Below are 15,868 nucleotides of genomic sequence, written 5' to 3' on the forward strand. Positions count from 1 at the left end.
CCATCCAGTCTGCCCAACAAGATAAACTCATTACATATGGTATGTGATACTTCATATGTATACCTGATCTTGATTTGTCCCTTGCCATATTCAGGGCATAGATCGTAGAAGTCTGCCCAGCATTACCCTTGTTCTAAAATTTCTGAAGTTAACGTCAAAGTCCTGAAAAGCTACAGTCCAGCCCATCCAAATCTATTCAGCCACGATTAGGGCTCAAACCATATAAGTCTGCCCAGCACTGGCTTTGCTGCCCAATTACCAGTGTTGCCACCCAATCTCTACTAAGTTCCTTCTAAACAAGATTCCTTTGTGTTTATCATATGCATTTTTGAATTCTGTTACTATTTTCATCTCCACCGCAGGAGGGCATTCCAGTATCTACCACCCTGTGAAAAAATACTTCCTGACATTATTTCTGAATCTGCCCTTTTCAACCTCAATTCATGCCCTCTTGTTATACCGCCTTCCCGTCTCTGGAAAAGGTTTCTTTGCAGATTAATACCTTTCAAATATTTAAACATCTGTATCATATCACCCTTGTTTCTCCTTTCCTCCGGGGTATACATGTTCAGGTTGGCAGCCCATTTCTGAATTTTATTCATAGTACAAAAACTTTTTTATTAGATGTTTTGTGCACTGTCCATAATGGGCTCATAATCTAAGTTATATATTGTACCTGGGGCAATGGAGGGCTAAGCGACTTGCCCAGGGTCACACAGAGCTGCAGAGGAAATTGAACCTGGTTCCCCAGGATCTCAACCCACTTCCAACCATCAGGCAGCAGCAGGAATCGAACTAGGTTCTCCAGGTCTGGAACCTGCTGCACAAACCATTAGACCACTCCGCTATTCTTCAATGGAGGGGACGGGGGATTTTCAGCCAGGATCAGCATAAATATCTTATGTGGGTCCCGACTGAATATCAGCTGAGACACACATACCCCCTAATTCTATAAAAGTCGCCAAAAATTGAATACGCAAATTTGGGCATGCACCCAATTTGAGTGCACAATTTAATTGAAAATGAGCTAATTAGTACCAATAATTGGCTTAACAAGCAATTATTGGTACTAATTAGATTTGGAACTTACATGAGTAAAGAGGGATGTGGAAATGGGAAGGTCATGTACGGAATGAGGACATTCCTAGCATTTACGTGTGTTATAGAATATGGGGGATATGCACCCAATTTAGGTGCATACATTTGTGCCATGTTTCAGTTGGTGCAAATGGCTATGCCTAAAGTTAGGCACAAGTCCTGGGCATAAGCACTATTTTATAAAACCGCACCTAACTTTAAGAGCAGCTTATAGACTAGTGCTTTTTTCGGCACCATATATAGAATTCACCTCTTAACTCCTAGTAGCCAAGAGCAGTCCAGTCAGACCCAGATATATTTTTATTATAGCTTTTAACACCACCACACAACATAACATCACAAAACTGCAAAGCTTAATAACCAGAAATACACTAAACAAAAATAACTTTTCTTATATATATAAGAACATAAGGGTAGCCATACTGGTCTAGCCCAGTATCCTGTTTTCCAAACAGTGGCCAATGCAGGTCCCAAGTGCCTGGCAGAAACCCAAATAGTAGCAACATTCCAGAACCTTTTTTTTTTAATCTTGTTTCCCATCTAGTCCTGCCTAATAATGCTCTCACCTATCAACTCTTAATTATTTGTTTGTCCTTGAGATAGTCTAAATCCCTGGTTACTTACTGCACGTATATTAATTTGCTTCTTGAACTTATTGTAATTTGTGTTATATTCTATACATTATTATATTTTATTCACTTTGTTTGTTTGTAAGCCACATTGAACTTGAGTCTATTTCGGGCTAATGTGGGGTATAAATGTCATGAATAAACTCCAAAGATTAGCAAGATTCCGGAATCCCAAGGAGTAGCAACATTCCATGCTACAAATCCCAGGGCAAGCAGTCCTTCCCCATGTCTGTCTCAATAGCAGACTATGGACTTTTCCTTCAGGAATTTGTCCAAACATTTTTTAAACCCAGATACGCTAACCGCTGTTACTACATCCTCCAGCAAAGAGGTCCAGAGCTTAACTATTCATTGAATGAAAAATATTTCCTCCTATTTGTTTTAAAAGTATTTCCATGTAACTTCCTCGCATGTACCCTAGTCTTTGAATTTTTGGAATGAGTAAAAAAAATCAATTTACATCTACTTGTTCTACACCAGTCAGGATTTTGTAGACCTCAATCATATTGTATCAATATATGTCCATGAACCTTAGCACAACCATAACAGCATTGACTGCAAGTTAACTCTGCTCTGCAATTACCAACATATGTGCAGGACAAATGAAATGTATTTCTCTACCCACTCTTACCCCTGCCTTCCAGAATCCCTGCCCTTAGACTCAGATATTTAATGCCGGTGCCCAGACATAGCACAGAATGGAATATTCAGGTATAATTTATCCGGTGATGGTCAGCGTATAAATAATGCTGACCACCTCTGCTGAATATTGACTGGTTAGATATTGCTAATCAAATTCTTCCTCTATTTGTGAGAAATGTTAGAAGCCAGAATGACCCTGGACTTGATGGTAGTACTCAGAAAAGACCTAATTTTGGGGTCGTTACTCAGGACCAAAATAGGGGTTAGGTGTATCCAAGGAGCAATAAGAAGCATGGGGAAGAGATTTGACATTGCTACCCTTATAGTCCTCAATCTCAGACCAACCCAGAGCAATCACTAGGTTGCAAGGAAGGAATCTTCAAGTATTGCACAAGCAATTTGGGAACTAATGAAAGATCCACCGATTTAAAACCAAACATGCCCTGTCAGGGTAACTGGATTCCTTTCAGCATATCTCTTGCAGTCTTTTGAGACAGGTGAGTTAGGAAGTTACTACAGCAGAACTACCCAAATTGTGGGTCATGAGCTCATCTAGGGTCACAAAACCCACGACTGTAGTCACAACTTCAGTGGGCACTCCATAGGATATCATTGGTTCATGCTGCCCAGAGGTGGTGTGCATTCTGTGGAAGCACAAATTGGGGCCGTGGTCAAAGAAAAATTGATAAACGCTGCACTTAGCAACTATTCTTCACACCATACCAGCTTTCTTAGGAATGCAAATCAGTGACCAGAAGGAAACACAAAATTCAGTGTTCCAAAATATCAAGCCATCCTGTTGAGTGCCCGAACCTGTCAAACCTAAGCCCAAGCCCCCCAACACAAGGGCTGGAAGTCCAATGGACCTCCAGACCACTAACCTTCAAAGCACATAGCCCCCAACACATAACCCCCCCCCCCCACCCAACACAAGACCTGGAGGTCCTCCTCCTTCCAAGCACACAACCCTCCCTCCCCCCAACATTGAAAACAGCTTGATGGTCCAGTGGGACCCTAGACAGGAGGCCCCTGCCCTGCCCCTCGGCTCTCCTAAGCTAGCCATGGTGGTCTAGCAGTGCAGTGGGGTCCCCCCCTTGAATCCAACCCCCTCCCCTCATATCTTTAGGGTTGAAGAGGGAGTTACTAGCACTCCCTTCCCTCCTCTGCAGGCACCACCTCAAAATGGTGGTGCCCTGCCCGGTGCATCCTGGGATGCACTGAGTATGGCTTAACTTCCATAAGAAAGCGTTTGTCATGGGAGCAGCGCCCTTGTTTGGCACACTGCCCGCTGAGCATTAAGGTGGAATGCGGGAGACCCTTTTTGCATGCATTTTCATGCAATCAGCTGTCAGAGCCGACAAGCTCGTTGTTTTACACACTCGCCAGCTCTGATCCTGGGGCACAGGCAAACGTGGGCACTAGTCTGGTGCTAACAGCCTCTAGCTCCCACATTCGTTTCTGATCATCTCCCTCTGGGTTAGACCAAAGGTCCATCTAACTAGTATCCCATTTCCAAGAGTGGTCAATCCAGGTCACAAATACAGTACCTGTCAGAATCTCAAAAAGTTGTAAGATTCTGCACTACATACCCTCATCACATAGATAAGACACAAACATAACTAATCCAGTAACCGTCTACCAGATCATATCCACAGAAAACAATATACAGTGCTGAGGAAAAGGGTGTGAGCCTCTAGGATGGTCTGTGTTTTAGCACAGTTTATACTCAAAACACGATTAGATCCTAATCTAAACCTTGGTATGAGAGAAAGATAACCCCATTGAATAAATAACTCAGACCAAAAGGATACATTTTGATTACATATTAACAAACATTCTGTGAAAAAAGTGTGTGATCCACTAGGATGGTGTACATCTTTAGCACTGGATTATACTGAAAACATGATCAGGTGCTAAAAAAGGTAACCCCACTGAATAAATAACGCAATAACTTAGAGCAAAAGCATAAATTTTGATTACATATTAACAACGATTTGACAATATGTACCCTTGAGTGGAAAAAAAAGTGTGATCCATCCCTTCAGTTACTGGTGGCATCTCCTTGAGCAGCAATAACTGCTCCTCTCAGCCGTCTCTTCTCCAAGTAGAAAAGCCCTAATCTCTTTAGCCTTTCATCAAACGAGAGAGTCATTCCATCCCCTTTTATCATTTTGGCTGCCCTTCTTAGTACCTTTTTGAATTCCATTTGAGATGCAATGGACAGAATTACACATAACATTCAAGATGCAGACACACCATGGAGTGATATAGAGACATTAAGACATTCTTTCTTTTACTTTCTATTCCTTTCCTAACAATTTCTAACATTTTGACCACTGCTGCACAATAAGCAAAAGATTTCAATGTGTTATCAAGGTTAGATTGGGCTCTAATCATGTTTTATGTAAAATATAGACTTTTCGCATCACTGTACATCAGTAAATATTGTACCGTAGCATAATGATGCACAACAGACATTAAATTTAAAGACAATACATGAAAGTAAATCTAACTAAAATGAGTCCAATGGTCTAACAGCTCCAAAATGCTGTAGAATTGACATTTAAAAATGAAAGTATAAGAGGTCTTTCCACACACTAGTGAAATAGAGAGTGGGGCTGGGGGATGAGTAATCTCCTAACTGTGGAACATTTCTGTAAGTTGTTCTGTAAAGTTGAGATGTGCTCTAATCTAGGACTTACTGGGGAAATTTTTATAAAGCTCGTAAAGCATGTTTTGCACATGGAAAATGGCTGTTGAAAAACTGCACTGGGTATACATGCAAAAAAAGTAAGTGCACTGCAAGATAGTATCTACTTTTATGCAATCTTCATATATGTGTTCCCTAGAGGTACTGTTTGGGCAGATCAGGGTGGAGCTGTGAGATGCACACACGTATTTTGTAAAATATGCATGTCCGTGCACACATTTACATCTTCTTCAGTGCTGGCCACTAGGGGCCACTGTAGGAGTCAATTTGATGAAAGGCATATAGAGGTGCCTATCTTGCCTTTATAACACAGGTACATTTTGAACATTTTTAAATGCTTTGTTATGAAATTACCCCCAGTACAATGAAGCTTATTCCTAGGAGCTTTATAAATGAGAAACTCCAAGTTAAGGGCCCTGAGTTTTGCATAAGGCTCTAGAATTAGTTTTGGTAAAAATGGTAAAACTCTGCCCACTTCCACTTTGCCCTTCACCTCACTTACCAGGGCAGTTGCTGTGGTAATTTTCGACCCTCCAGCAGCTCCAGTCACCAAATGAACCTGTTTGTTTTTGTCCAAAATGATGGAAGGGCACATGGATGATAAAGGACGTTTCCCTGATGAAATACAGACACAGACATCACCCTGTCTCTACAACCTCGCATGTGCCCACCTCAGAGCTTCTCCAGGGCTAGGCACAGCTCACATATTCAGTCCAGTCGAGCTATGTAGGCAAATCCCACTAATGAATATTCATTAGGGATAACCCAATAAACCAATCTGTTTGTACCCCTGGTTTAGCATCTCACCTTACCTGTTTCTTAATTTAATTATTTAAGTCAAGATTCTATATTCCACCTAATCTTTTTAGTTCTAAGCGGATCACAAAAATCAATCTGATTCTTTCACAAATAATCATTAATACATCATCAGCATCAACCCACATTAATCTGATTCAATTAGGATAAATTCTATCAAATAACCTTCTGGTCAATATTCAGCTGGCAGCGATCAGCATATTTTTAAAACGCTGAACACTGCAGGCAGAATTAGGCTGTGACATTCAATGCTAGCCTGTGTTGAATACTGGTGTCTGACCAGATGCGGTCACACTGCCAGCTCTTATATGGGTCCTGGCCAATATTCAACTTTGAACCGTATAAGACACTTATGTGGGTCCCAGCTGAATACTGGCCAGGACCTGAATAAGTAGAGTGTTCATGTCTCCCCCCACCTCCCCCCTCACAGACACAAGGACCAGCCACACTCCCAACTCCCCCTCCCCCCAGTTACAGGAGGCTCCTCCTGGGCCTAACTTATTCCCTGGTGGTCCAGTACGGCAATAGGGACAGGAACGAACCCCACCCATTCCTGCCCTAGTGGCTCCATAGTAAAAATGGCTGCTGTGATCCCTAGCAGGAGTCTCATGATACTAGCAGTACTGTGAGACTCTCGCTAACCCTGTGGCGGCCATTTTTACTAATGAAACCACACAAAAAGGTATGAAGTTAACAACTAATCTATATCAAAAATTCACTTCACATGCACCGTGTTCAGCTACGACATTAACTAGATCAAGTGCTCAATTGCTGACCTGAACATGTATACCCTGGAGGAAAGGAGAAACAGGGGTGATATGATACAGACGTTCAAATATTTGAAAGGTATTAATCCGCAAACGAACCTTTTCCGGAGATACGAAGGCGGTAGAACGAGAGGACATGAAATGAGATTGAAGGGGGGCAGACTCAAGAAAAATGTCAGGAAGTATTTCTTCACGGAGAGAGTGGTGGATGCTTGGAATGCCCTCCCGCGGGAGGTGGTGGAGAGGAAACCGGTAACGGAATTCAAACATGCGTGGGATAAACATAAAGGAATCCTGTTCAGAAGGAAAGGATCCTCAGGAGCTTAACTGAGATTGGATAGCAGAGCCGGTAGTGGGAGGCGGGGCTGGAGGTTGGGAGGCGGGGATAGTGCGGGGCAGACTTATACGGTCTGTGCCAGAGCCAGGGGTGGGAGGCGGGACTGGAGGTTGGGAGGCAGGGATAGCGCCGGGCAGACTTATACGGTCTGTACCAGAGCCGGTGGTGGGAGGCGGGGAAAGTTTTGGGCAGACTTATACGGTCTATGCCAGAGCCGGTGGTTGGGAGGCGGGGCTAGTGCTGGGCAGACTTATACGGTCTGTGCCCTGAAGAGCACAGGTACAAATCAAAGTAGGGTATATACAAAAGTAGCACACATGAGCTGTCTTGTTGGGCAGACTGGATGGACCGTGCAGGTCTTTTTCTGCCGTCATCTACTATGTTACTATGTAATTCTATTAACCAATTTCAAGGTTTATAAAAACGGGGAGGAAAAAGCCTCAGACAGTGCAGGACAATTTTCAATTCAAACCGTGTTTGTGAGCCTGCTGCATCGATCATTGGCAGAAAAAAAACTCTCCCGTTAAAATACATAAACATTTCCTAATTCTGTTAAATCATTTTTATAGGTTTTTCATCAAAAAAATTAAAGTATTTCAACAGCAGCTACTTAGCTTAAAGGCAACGCAGCAACTCTTTACAACTGAAGCATTCATAAGTACATAAGTACATAAGTAGTGCCATACTGGGAAAGACCAAAGGTCCATCTAGCCCAGCATCCTGTCACCGACAGTGGCCAATCCAGGTCAAGGGCACCTGGCACGCTCCCCAAACGTAAAAACATTCCAGACAAGTTATACCTAAAAATGCGGAATGTTTCCAAGCCATTTAATAGCGGTCTATGGACTTGTCCTTTAGGAATCTATCCAACCCCCTTTTAAACTCCGTCAAGCCAACCGCCCGCACCACGCTCTCCGGCAACGAATTCCAGAGTCTAATTACACGTTGGGTGAAGAAAACTTTTCTCCGATTCGTTTTAAATTTACCACACTGTAGCTTCAACTCATGCCCTCTAGTCCTAGTATTTTTGGATAGCGTGAACAGTCGCTTCACATCCACCCGATCCATTCCACTCATTATTTTATACACTTCTATCATATCTCCCCTCAGCCGTCTCTTCTCCAAGCTGAAAAGCCCTAGCCTTCTCAGCCTCTCTTCATAGGAAAGTCGTCCCATCCCCACTATCATTTTCGTCGCCCTTCGCTGTACCTTTTCCAATTCTACTATATCTTTTTTGAGATACGGAGACCAGTACTGAACACAATACTCCAGGTGCGGTCGCACCATGGAGCGATACAACGGCATTATAACATCCGCACACCTGGACTCCATACCCTTCCTAATAACACCCAACATTCTATTCGCTTTCCTAGCCGCAGCAGCACACTGAGCAGAAGGTTTCAGCGTATCATCGACGACGACACCCAGATCCCTTTCTTGATCCGTAACTCCTAACGCAGAACCTTGCAAGACGTAGCTATAATTCGGGTTCCTCTTACCCACATGCATCACTTTGCACTTGTCAACATTGAACTTCATCTGCCACTTGCACGCCCATTCTCCCAGTCTCGCAAGGTCCTCCTGTAATCGTTCACATTCCTCCTGCGACTTGACGACCCTGAATAATTTTGTGTCATCGGCGAATTTAATTACCTCACTAGTTATTCCCATCTCTAGGTCATTTATAAATACATTAAAAAGCAACGGACCCAGCACAGACCCCTGCGGGACCCCACTAACTACCCTCCTCCACTGAGAATACTGGCCACGCAATCCTACTCTCTGCTTCCTATCTTTCAACCAGTTCTTAATCCATAATAATACCCTACCTCCGATTCCATGACTCTGCAATTTCTTCAGGAGTCTTTCGTGCGGCACTTTGTCAAACGCCTTCTGAAAATCCAGATATACAATATCAACCGGCTCCCCATTGTCCACATGTTTGCTTACCCCCTCAAAAAAATGCATTAGATTGGTGAGGCAAGACTTCCCTTCACTAAATCCGTGCTGACTTTGTCTCATCAGTCCATGTTTTTGTATATGCTCTGCAATTTTATTCTTAATAATAGCCTCCACCATCTTGCCCGGCACCGACGTCAGACTCACCGGTCTATAATTTCTCGGATCTCCTCTGGAACCCTTCTTAAAATCGGAGTAACATTGGCTACCCTCCAGTCTTCCGGTACTACACTCGATTTTAGGGACAGATTGCATATTTCTAACAGTAGCTCCGCAAGTTCATTTTTTAGTTCTATTAATACTCTGGGATGAATACCATCAGGTCCCGGTGATTTACTACTCTTCAGCTTGCTGAACTGACCCATTACATCCTCCAAGGTTACAGAGAATTTGTTTAGTTTCTCCGACTCCCCCCGCTTCAAATATTCCTTTCCGGCACCGGTGTCCCCCCAAATCCTCCTCGTGAAGACTGAAGCAAAGAATTCATTTAATTTCTCCGCTACGGCTTTGTCCTCCTTGATCGCCCCTTAACACCATTTTCGTCCAGCGGCCCAACCGACTCTTTGGCCGGTTTCCTGCTTTTAATGTATCTAAAAAAATTTTTACTATTATTTTTGCTTCCAACGCTAATTTCTTCTTTTTTTGCCCTCCTTATCTCCGCTTTGCATTTGGCTTGGCATTCCTTATGATCTATCCTGTTACTTTCAGTTGGTTCTCTTCTCCACTTTCTGAAGGATTGTTTTTTGGCTCTAATGATTTCCTTTATCTTACTGTTTAGCCACGCCGGCTGACGTTTAGTCTTTTTTTCCCTTTTTTCTAATACGTGGAATATATTTGTCCTGAACCTCCAGGATGGTGTTTTTAAACAGCATCCACGCCTGATGCAAGTTTTTTACTCTGCGAGCTGCTCCTTTCAGTCCTTTTTTCACCATTTTTTCCTCATTTTGGTCGTAATCACCTTTTCTATAGTTAAACGCTAGCGTACTTGATTTCCTAGTTTCACTTCCTTCAATGCCAATATCAAAACCGATCATATTATGATCACGGTTATCAAGCGGCCCTCGTATCGTTACCCCCTGCACTAGATCATGAGCACCACTAAGGACTAAGTCTAGTATTTTTCCTTCTCTTGTCGGCTCCTGAACTAGCTGTTCCATGAAGCTGTCCTTGATTTCATCAAGAAATCTATGTCCCTTGCGTGTACAGATGTTACATTAACCAGTCTATATGCGGGTAATTGAAATCCCCCATTATTATTGTGTTGCCCAGTTGTTTGCGTCCCTGATTTCCTTTAACATTTCCGCATCCGTCTGTTCGTCCTGGCCCGGCGGACGGTAGTACACTCCTATCACTATCCTTTTCCCCTTTGCACATGGAAATTTCCAATCCACAGTGATTCCAAGGAGTGTTTTGTTTCCTGCAGAATTTTCAATCTATTTGATTCAAGGCTCTCGTTAATATACAATGCTACCCCTCCACCAAACCGATTCACCCTATCACTACGATATAATTTGTACCCCGGTATGACAGTGTCCCACTGGTTATCCTCCTTCCACCAGGTCTCAGAGATGCCTATTATATCTAATTTTTCATTTAGTGCAATATATTCCAACTCCCCCATCTTATTTCTTAGGCTCCTGGCATTCGCATATAGACATTTCAAACTATGTTTGTTGTTCCTAAGTACATCATGCTTAGTACTTGACAGTATTAATTGGCAATCTTTTGTCTGATTTTTATTGTGATTTAAAGATACCCGATCTACTACAATCTCTTTTGCAACCTCACTATCAGGATACTCTATCTTCCCTGTTATGGTGATATCTTTGAAAGATACCTTATCCCGAACCATGCTCTTTTGAGCGACTGTCGGCCTTCCCTCCATTTCTAGTTTAAAAGCTGCTCTATCTCCTTCTTAAACGCCGATGCCAGCAGCCTGGTCCCACTCTGGTTAAGATGGAGCCCATCCTTTCGGAATAGGCTCCCCCTTCCCCAGAATGTTGCCCAGTTCCTAACAAATCTAAAGCCTCCTCCTGCACCATCGTCTCATCCACGCATTGAGACTCTGGAGCTCTGCCTGTCTCTTGGGCCCTGCGCGTGGCACAGGTAGCATTTCAGAAAATGCTACCCTGGAGGATCTGGATTTCAGCTTTCTACCTAAGAGCCTAAATTTTGCTTCCAGAACCTCTCTCCCACATTTTCCTATGTCATTAGTACCCACATGTACCAAGACAGCCGTCTCCTCCCCAGCACTATATTCACCCCGATGCTGGCCACCATTTTGTGGAACCAATCCGCTGCTTCAGGGGGAGATTTTATTCAAATGTGCTCTCGCTTAACACTTCTAGCTGAGCACGTTGAATTGAAGTACTTGATCTAGCTAATGTCAAAGCTAAACACTGTGCATATGAAGTGAATTTTCTATACAGACTAGTAAAAAAGGCCCGTTTCTGTTTTGAAGGAAACAGGCACTAGCAATGGGGTTTTTTTTTAGTGTGTTTTTGGTAATCATACAGTTGTTAGTAAAGTATTATAATGAGAAGGAATAATTGTTAAATTTGTAAATCATTCCAAGCCTTCCCCCCCCCCCCCCCCGCTTTCTCTCACTCCAGCCACCCATGTCCAGCGACCCTCCCTTCCCCCCTGCCCCCCCCCTCGGCACATCACCCAAGCCCCTACCCCCCCCCCCCCCCGGGCACATCAACCCCCTCGCTACCTGCAACCCCCAATAATAACGGTGTCTGGCCGCTGCTGCTTCACCTGTTGAGCAGCAGTGACCGGTACAAAAAGAAAAAAACGAAAAAAAGTTACAACCTGAAAAACACGGCTCCATAGACAGCCATCTGGCATTGGCTGTCGTCTCTGCAGCCGGTCCTCCTCTCCCCTCTGACGTCGCTGCGCTCCTCCAGGGTCTTCCTCCAGGGGCAGTGACGTGCAGGGGAGAGGAGGAGCGGCTGCAGAGATGACAGCCAATGCCAGATGGCTGTCTACGGAACCGCGTTTTTCAGGTTGGGTTTTTTTTTTAGATTCTTTCTTTTTGTACCAGCCGCTGCTCCTCAACAGGAGAAGCAGCAGCGGCCGGACACCGTTACTATTGTAGGTTGTGGGTAGCAAGGGGATTGATGTGCCTACAGAAACATTCAAAGAATTGCACATGAGAGGTCAGAGCTACCTGGTTTAATAAAATTAGTGGGAGAAGGAGGGATCCCAAAAGTGTTACTGAAGAATGGTGAACTGAAATCGTCCATCTCATCGTTAAACAGGATTCCACTGACATTGGAGAGAACAAGAGATCCAAAGCTAAAAACAAGCCACAAAAAGAAAAGAAATATTAAAAAGTATAGGAAAAATAGGCAACACCCTGCAAACAATGAAGTGTGCTGCTTAGGGTGTTAGTACAGTTTTCTTTTGTATTTTAATTTTTTTCACTTGTTTGTTGATACCACAGATTTTTGCAAACGTATGCCACAATGGACCCAATATTCAGACCACGGGAGTTAGCCCAGCTAACTCTTGTGATGGGCGCTAAGCCCAAATATTCAATGCCGAGCTGTTTCAAGTGATCAGCATTGAATATCCAGTTTATTTTTGGCCAGTTTAAATTTAACCAGCCAAGCTGATATTCAGCACTAGCCAGTTAAGTTTGAACCGGTGAAAGATAGGCCTGGTATTCACATGACCAAATATGGCCACCAAACTTGCGCTAACTGCTGAAAATTTGCAGATGGCCTGTTATGGGGCTTTTAACCAGCCAGGTGTCGATCCTACTTTGAACAGAAAATCTCCAACATCAAAAGTGCTCTCCCCACCCCCTCGAACAACATAGAAGAATACCTAGACATGACAAGTAAAATGGAAGGCCCCATACCAGCAGATAGAACATGGACAACTTTCACACCTCCCTCCATGAAATAGTCAAAAGTCTCGTGAATAAATATGTCAAATCACAATGCCTTTTTAACACCTATCTGAATTTCCTGTTAAATGCCCCAGATACATTCATACAATGTCTAATGAAACACATCACTTCCATGCTTAACCAGGGCCTATTCCCAAAGATCAAAGGAGGCATAATACTAACTCCCATCCCCCAAAATAGCAAGATCACATGCGACAGAATATTCAACTACAGGCCTGTGGCTTCTATCCCACTATTAAGCAAGGTAATGGAGGACACAGCAGCAAATCAACTCATGGAATATATGACACAATTTTCCATACTACACAGCTCACAATTGAACCTCCGCCCTAGCCATAGCACAGAAACCGTATTATCACCACTGATGTCAGATCTGAGAAAAGAAATCAGCACAGGTCGTAAGAGTCATGATCCTCCAATCAATTCGACATGCCATCAGCTTTTGACCTGGTAGACCATGGGCTGCTACTAAACATGCTAGACAACATAGGAATAGGGGGCAAGGTTCTATCTTGGTTCAAGGGATTCCTGAGCAGTAGATCCTACAAAGTGAATGGATCCCAGAATGTGGAGTGCCTCAAGGTTTCTCCATCTCTCCATCACTATTCAACATTCTGATGCACCCCTTGGGCCACAAATTAGAAGCGACCGGCTTTAAAATATTCATCTATGCGGATGATGTAACCATATGTATCTCATTTGCCGATGACATCATTACCGTACAAAGAAAAATAAAAATGTGCACTTGACCTGATGGAAACCTGGACTACAGCCTTTAAGCTGAAACACAACAGAGGAAAAACAAAGTTCATGGCAATAACCAGCCTGGCCAAACCAATAACAAGCAACAAAATCCATATAGGCCAAACGGAATACACACTAGATCCAAATGTCAAAGTACTAGAAATACTGATTGACCAACACCTGACACTAGAACCACAAGTGTTCACTTTAACATCAAAAGTATTCAGATCCCTCTGGAAACTACGACGAACAAAAACATATTTTTCAAATACTGCCTTCCGAATTCTACTCCAAAGCCTTGTGCTGCCCCAGATGGACTACTGCAAAGTGGATTATGTGGGATACAGAGAATACATAATCAAAAAAACTACAAAAACAGCATAAAATACTTCAGCATGCTTAATCTGTGGCACATCCAAATATGACCACTGGCTACCAATAAGAGCAAGAGTGATCTTCAAAATATGCGCTTTCGTGTACCAGATTGTATATGGCACCGCACCAAGCTACATGATTGTCCCTAGTTGAACTACCGCAACCTACCCTCAAGGAGAAACTGAGAGACTACCTCATCATACACCATCCAAGCTCTAAAGGGGTGACCTACAAAACAGCCCACAACGCTAACTTCCCTTTTATTTCGGCGAGATGGTGGAATACATTACCGAAGGACACACAATACAACATCACCTATGAAAGCTTTCGCAAAAATTTTTAATTGACAATCGATGCAACCTAGCAATAAACTACAGACAGCAGCACAACAAATATACCCAGTTCATGAAACTGTACTATCTCCCAAGATACGCTAAATGACCCCTCAACTCTATTCTCCCTCTTCACACACCCCTGACCTGCTATTGATATATTTGAGTTGTATATCCGACCTCTATTTGTATATCTGGCAGCAGAATTTACGCGGGCTGCCAGGCCTCTCTGTTGAAAAAGTTCCAAACAGTTCAGAACACTGCTGCGAGACTCATCCTGAGAGAGTGACGCTTTGCACATGCCGAACCCTTACTGTTCAAATTACACTGGCTTCCTGTTCAGGAGCGTATTGCCTTTAAACTCTGCTCCTTGACCCATAATATTATCTATGGGTTTGCCCCTGAGTATATGCACCCCTTGATTGACCTCCCGCCCAGGAATGCCAACCCTGCTTATCGTTCCTTCCTCCACCTTCACTTCCCAAACTGTAAGGGTGTCAAGTACAAGAGGATCTTCGCCTCGTCTTTCCGCTATTGGAGTCCTAAGCACTGGAATGCTCTCCCGCAACACCTTAAAACTCAAGCAGACCACGCCCTCTTCAAGAAGTTGTTGAAGACCTACTTCTTTGCCAAGACCTACTCCTCAATTTATACCGCTACTTGATGCACCCTCCCTGGCTCCTACCCTGCTAGTTCACCCTGTTAGATGCTTCTCCCCCTGCATATTCCTTGTATACTCTTCTAAGATTTCCTATTCTGTATTTTATTTAATGTTTGTAAGCCACATTGTGCCTGCATGAGTGGGAAAATGTGGGATATAAGTGAACAATAAATAAATAAATAAAATAAATATCTGATTGAACTTAATGTAAGCCACACAGAACTGAGTACCCGACTCGGACATGTGTAGGGTATAAATCCAATCAAGTGACGTGAAATAAAGTTTTGTGAGCACCGGTGATATTCAGTGCTAAATGGGCAGGTAAGAACACATAAATTGCAGGCCTAGTTACGCCTGATTAGCTATACAGGTAGGGCACCAAATATCAGCTGTACCTGGACAGCTTCTGGGTGCCTTCAAAGACTGACAATTAGTGCTGGTGCCCAAACAGGGCTGACACTGAATATCTAGGGTTAAATTAGCTGGCAGCAGTCAGCATTTAAAGAGTGGAAGAGTGGCCTAATGGTTAGTGTAGTGGGTTGCAAACCTGGGGAACCGGGTTCAACTCCTCCTGCTGCTGCCTAACAGTCAGCAGTGGGTGGAGATCATGAGGAACCAGGTTCAATTCCCTCTGCAGCTCTGTGTGACCCTGGGCAAGTTGCTTAGCCCTCTATTGCCCCAGATACAATATATATTACTAAGAATGTGAGCCCATTAGGGACAGTACTAGTAATAGAAAATTGTACTTGTTAACCACTGTATGCCTATGTGAAGACCTCAGCTGTATATCAAATGCGCTATAATAAATAAATGCCGACCACCACCAGCTGAATATTGACTGGAATATTTTATCTTGGTAGTGTTTCACATGGGAAATGA

General features: G+C 43.3%; 1 protein-coding gene across 1 annotated transcript in view; it reads right to left on the reverse strand.

Moving 5' to 3' along the window:
• The window catches only part of LOC115480694 (glutathione hydrolase 1 proenzyme-like), a 108,065-nt gene that overhangs the window by 7,066 nt on the left and 85,131 nt on the right, over positions 1–15,868 (reverse strand). Inside the window, 2 exon segments of the mRNA XM_030219542.1 lie at positions 5,582–5,694; positions 12,131–12,258. Of these exon segments, the coding sequence (XP_030075402.1) occupies positions 5,582–5,694; positions 12,131–12,258 (241 nt within the window).

The sequence above is a fragment of the Microcaecilia unicolor genome, chromosome 11, assembly GCF_901765095.1.
Source record: "Microcaecilia unicolor chromosome 11, aMicUni1.1, whole genome shotgun sequence".
In the NCBI taxonomy this organism is placed as follows: domain Eukaryota; kingdom Metazoa; phylum Chordata; class Amphibia; order Gymnophiona; family Siphonopidae; genus Microcaecilia; species Microcaecilia unicolor.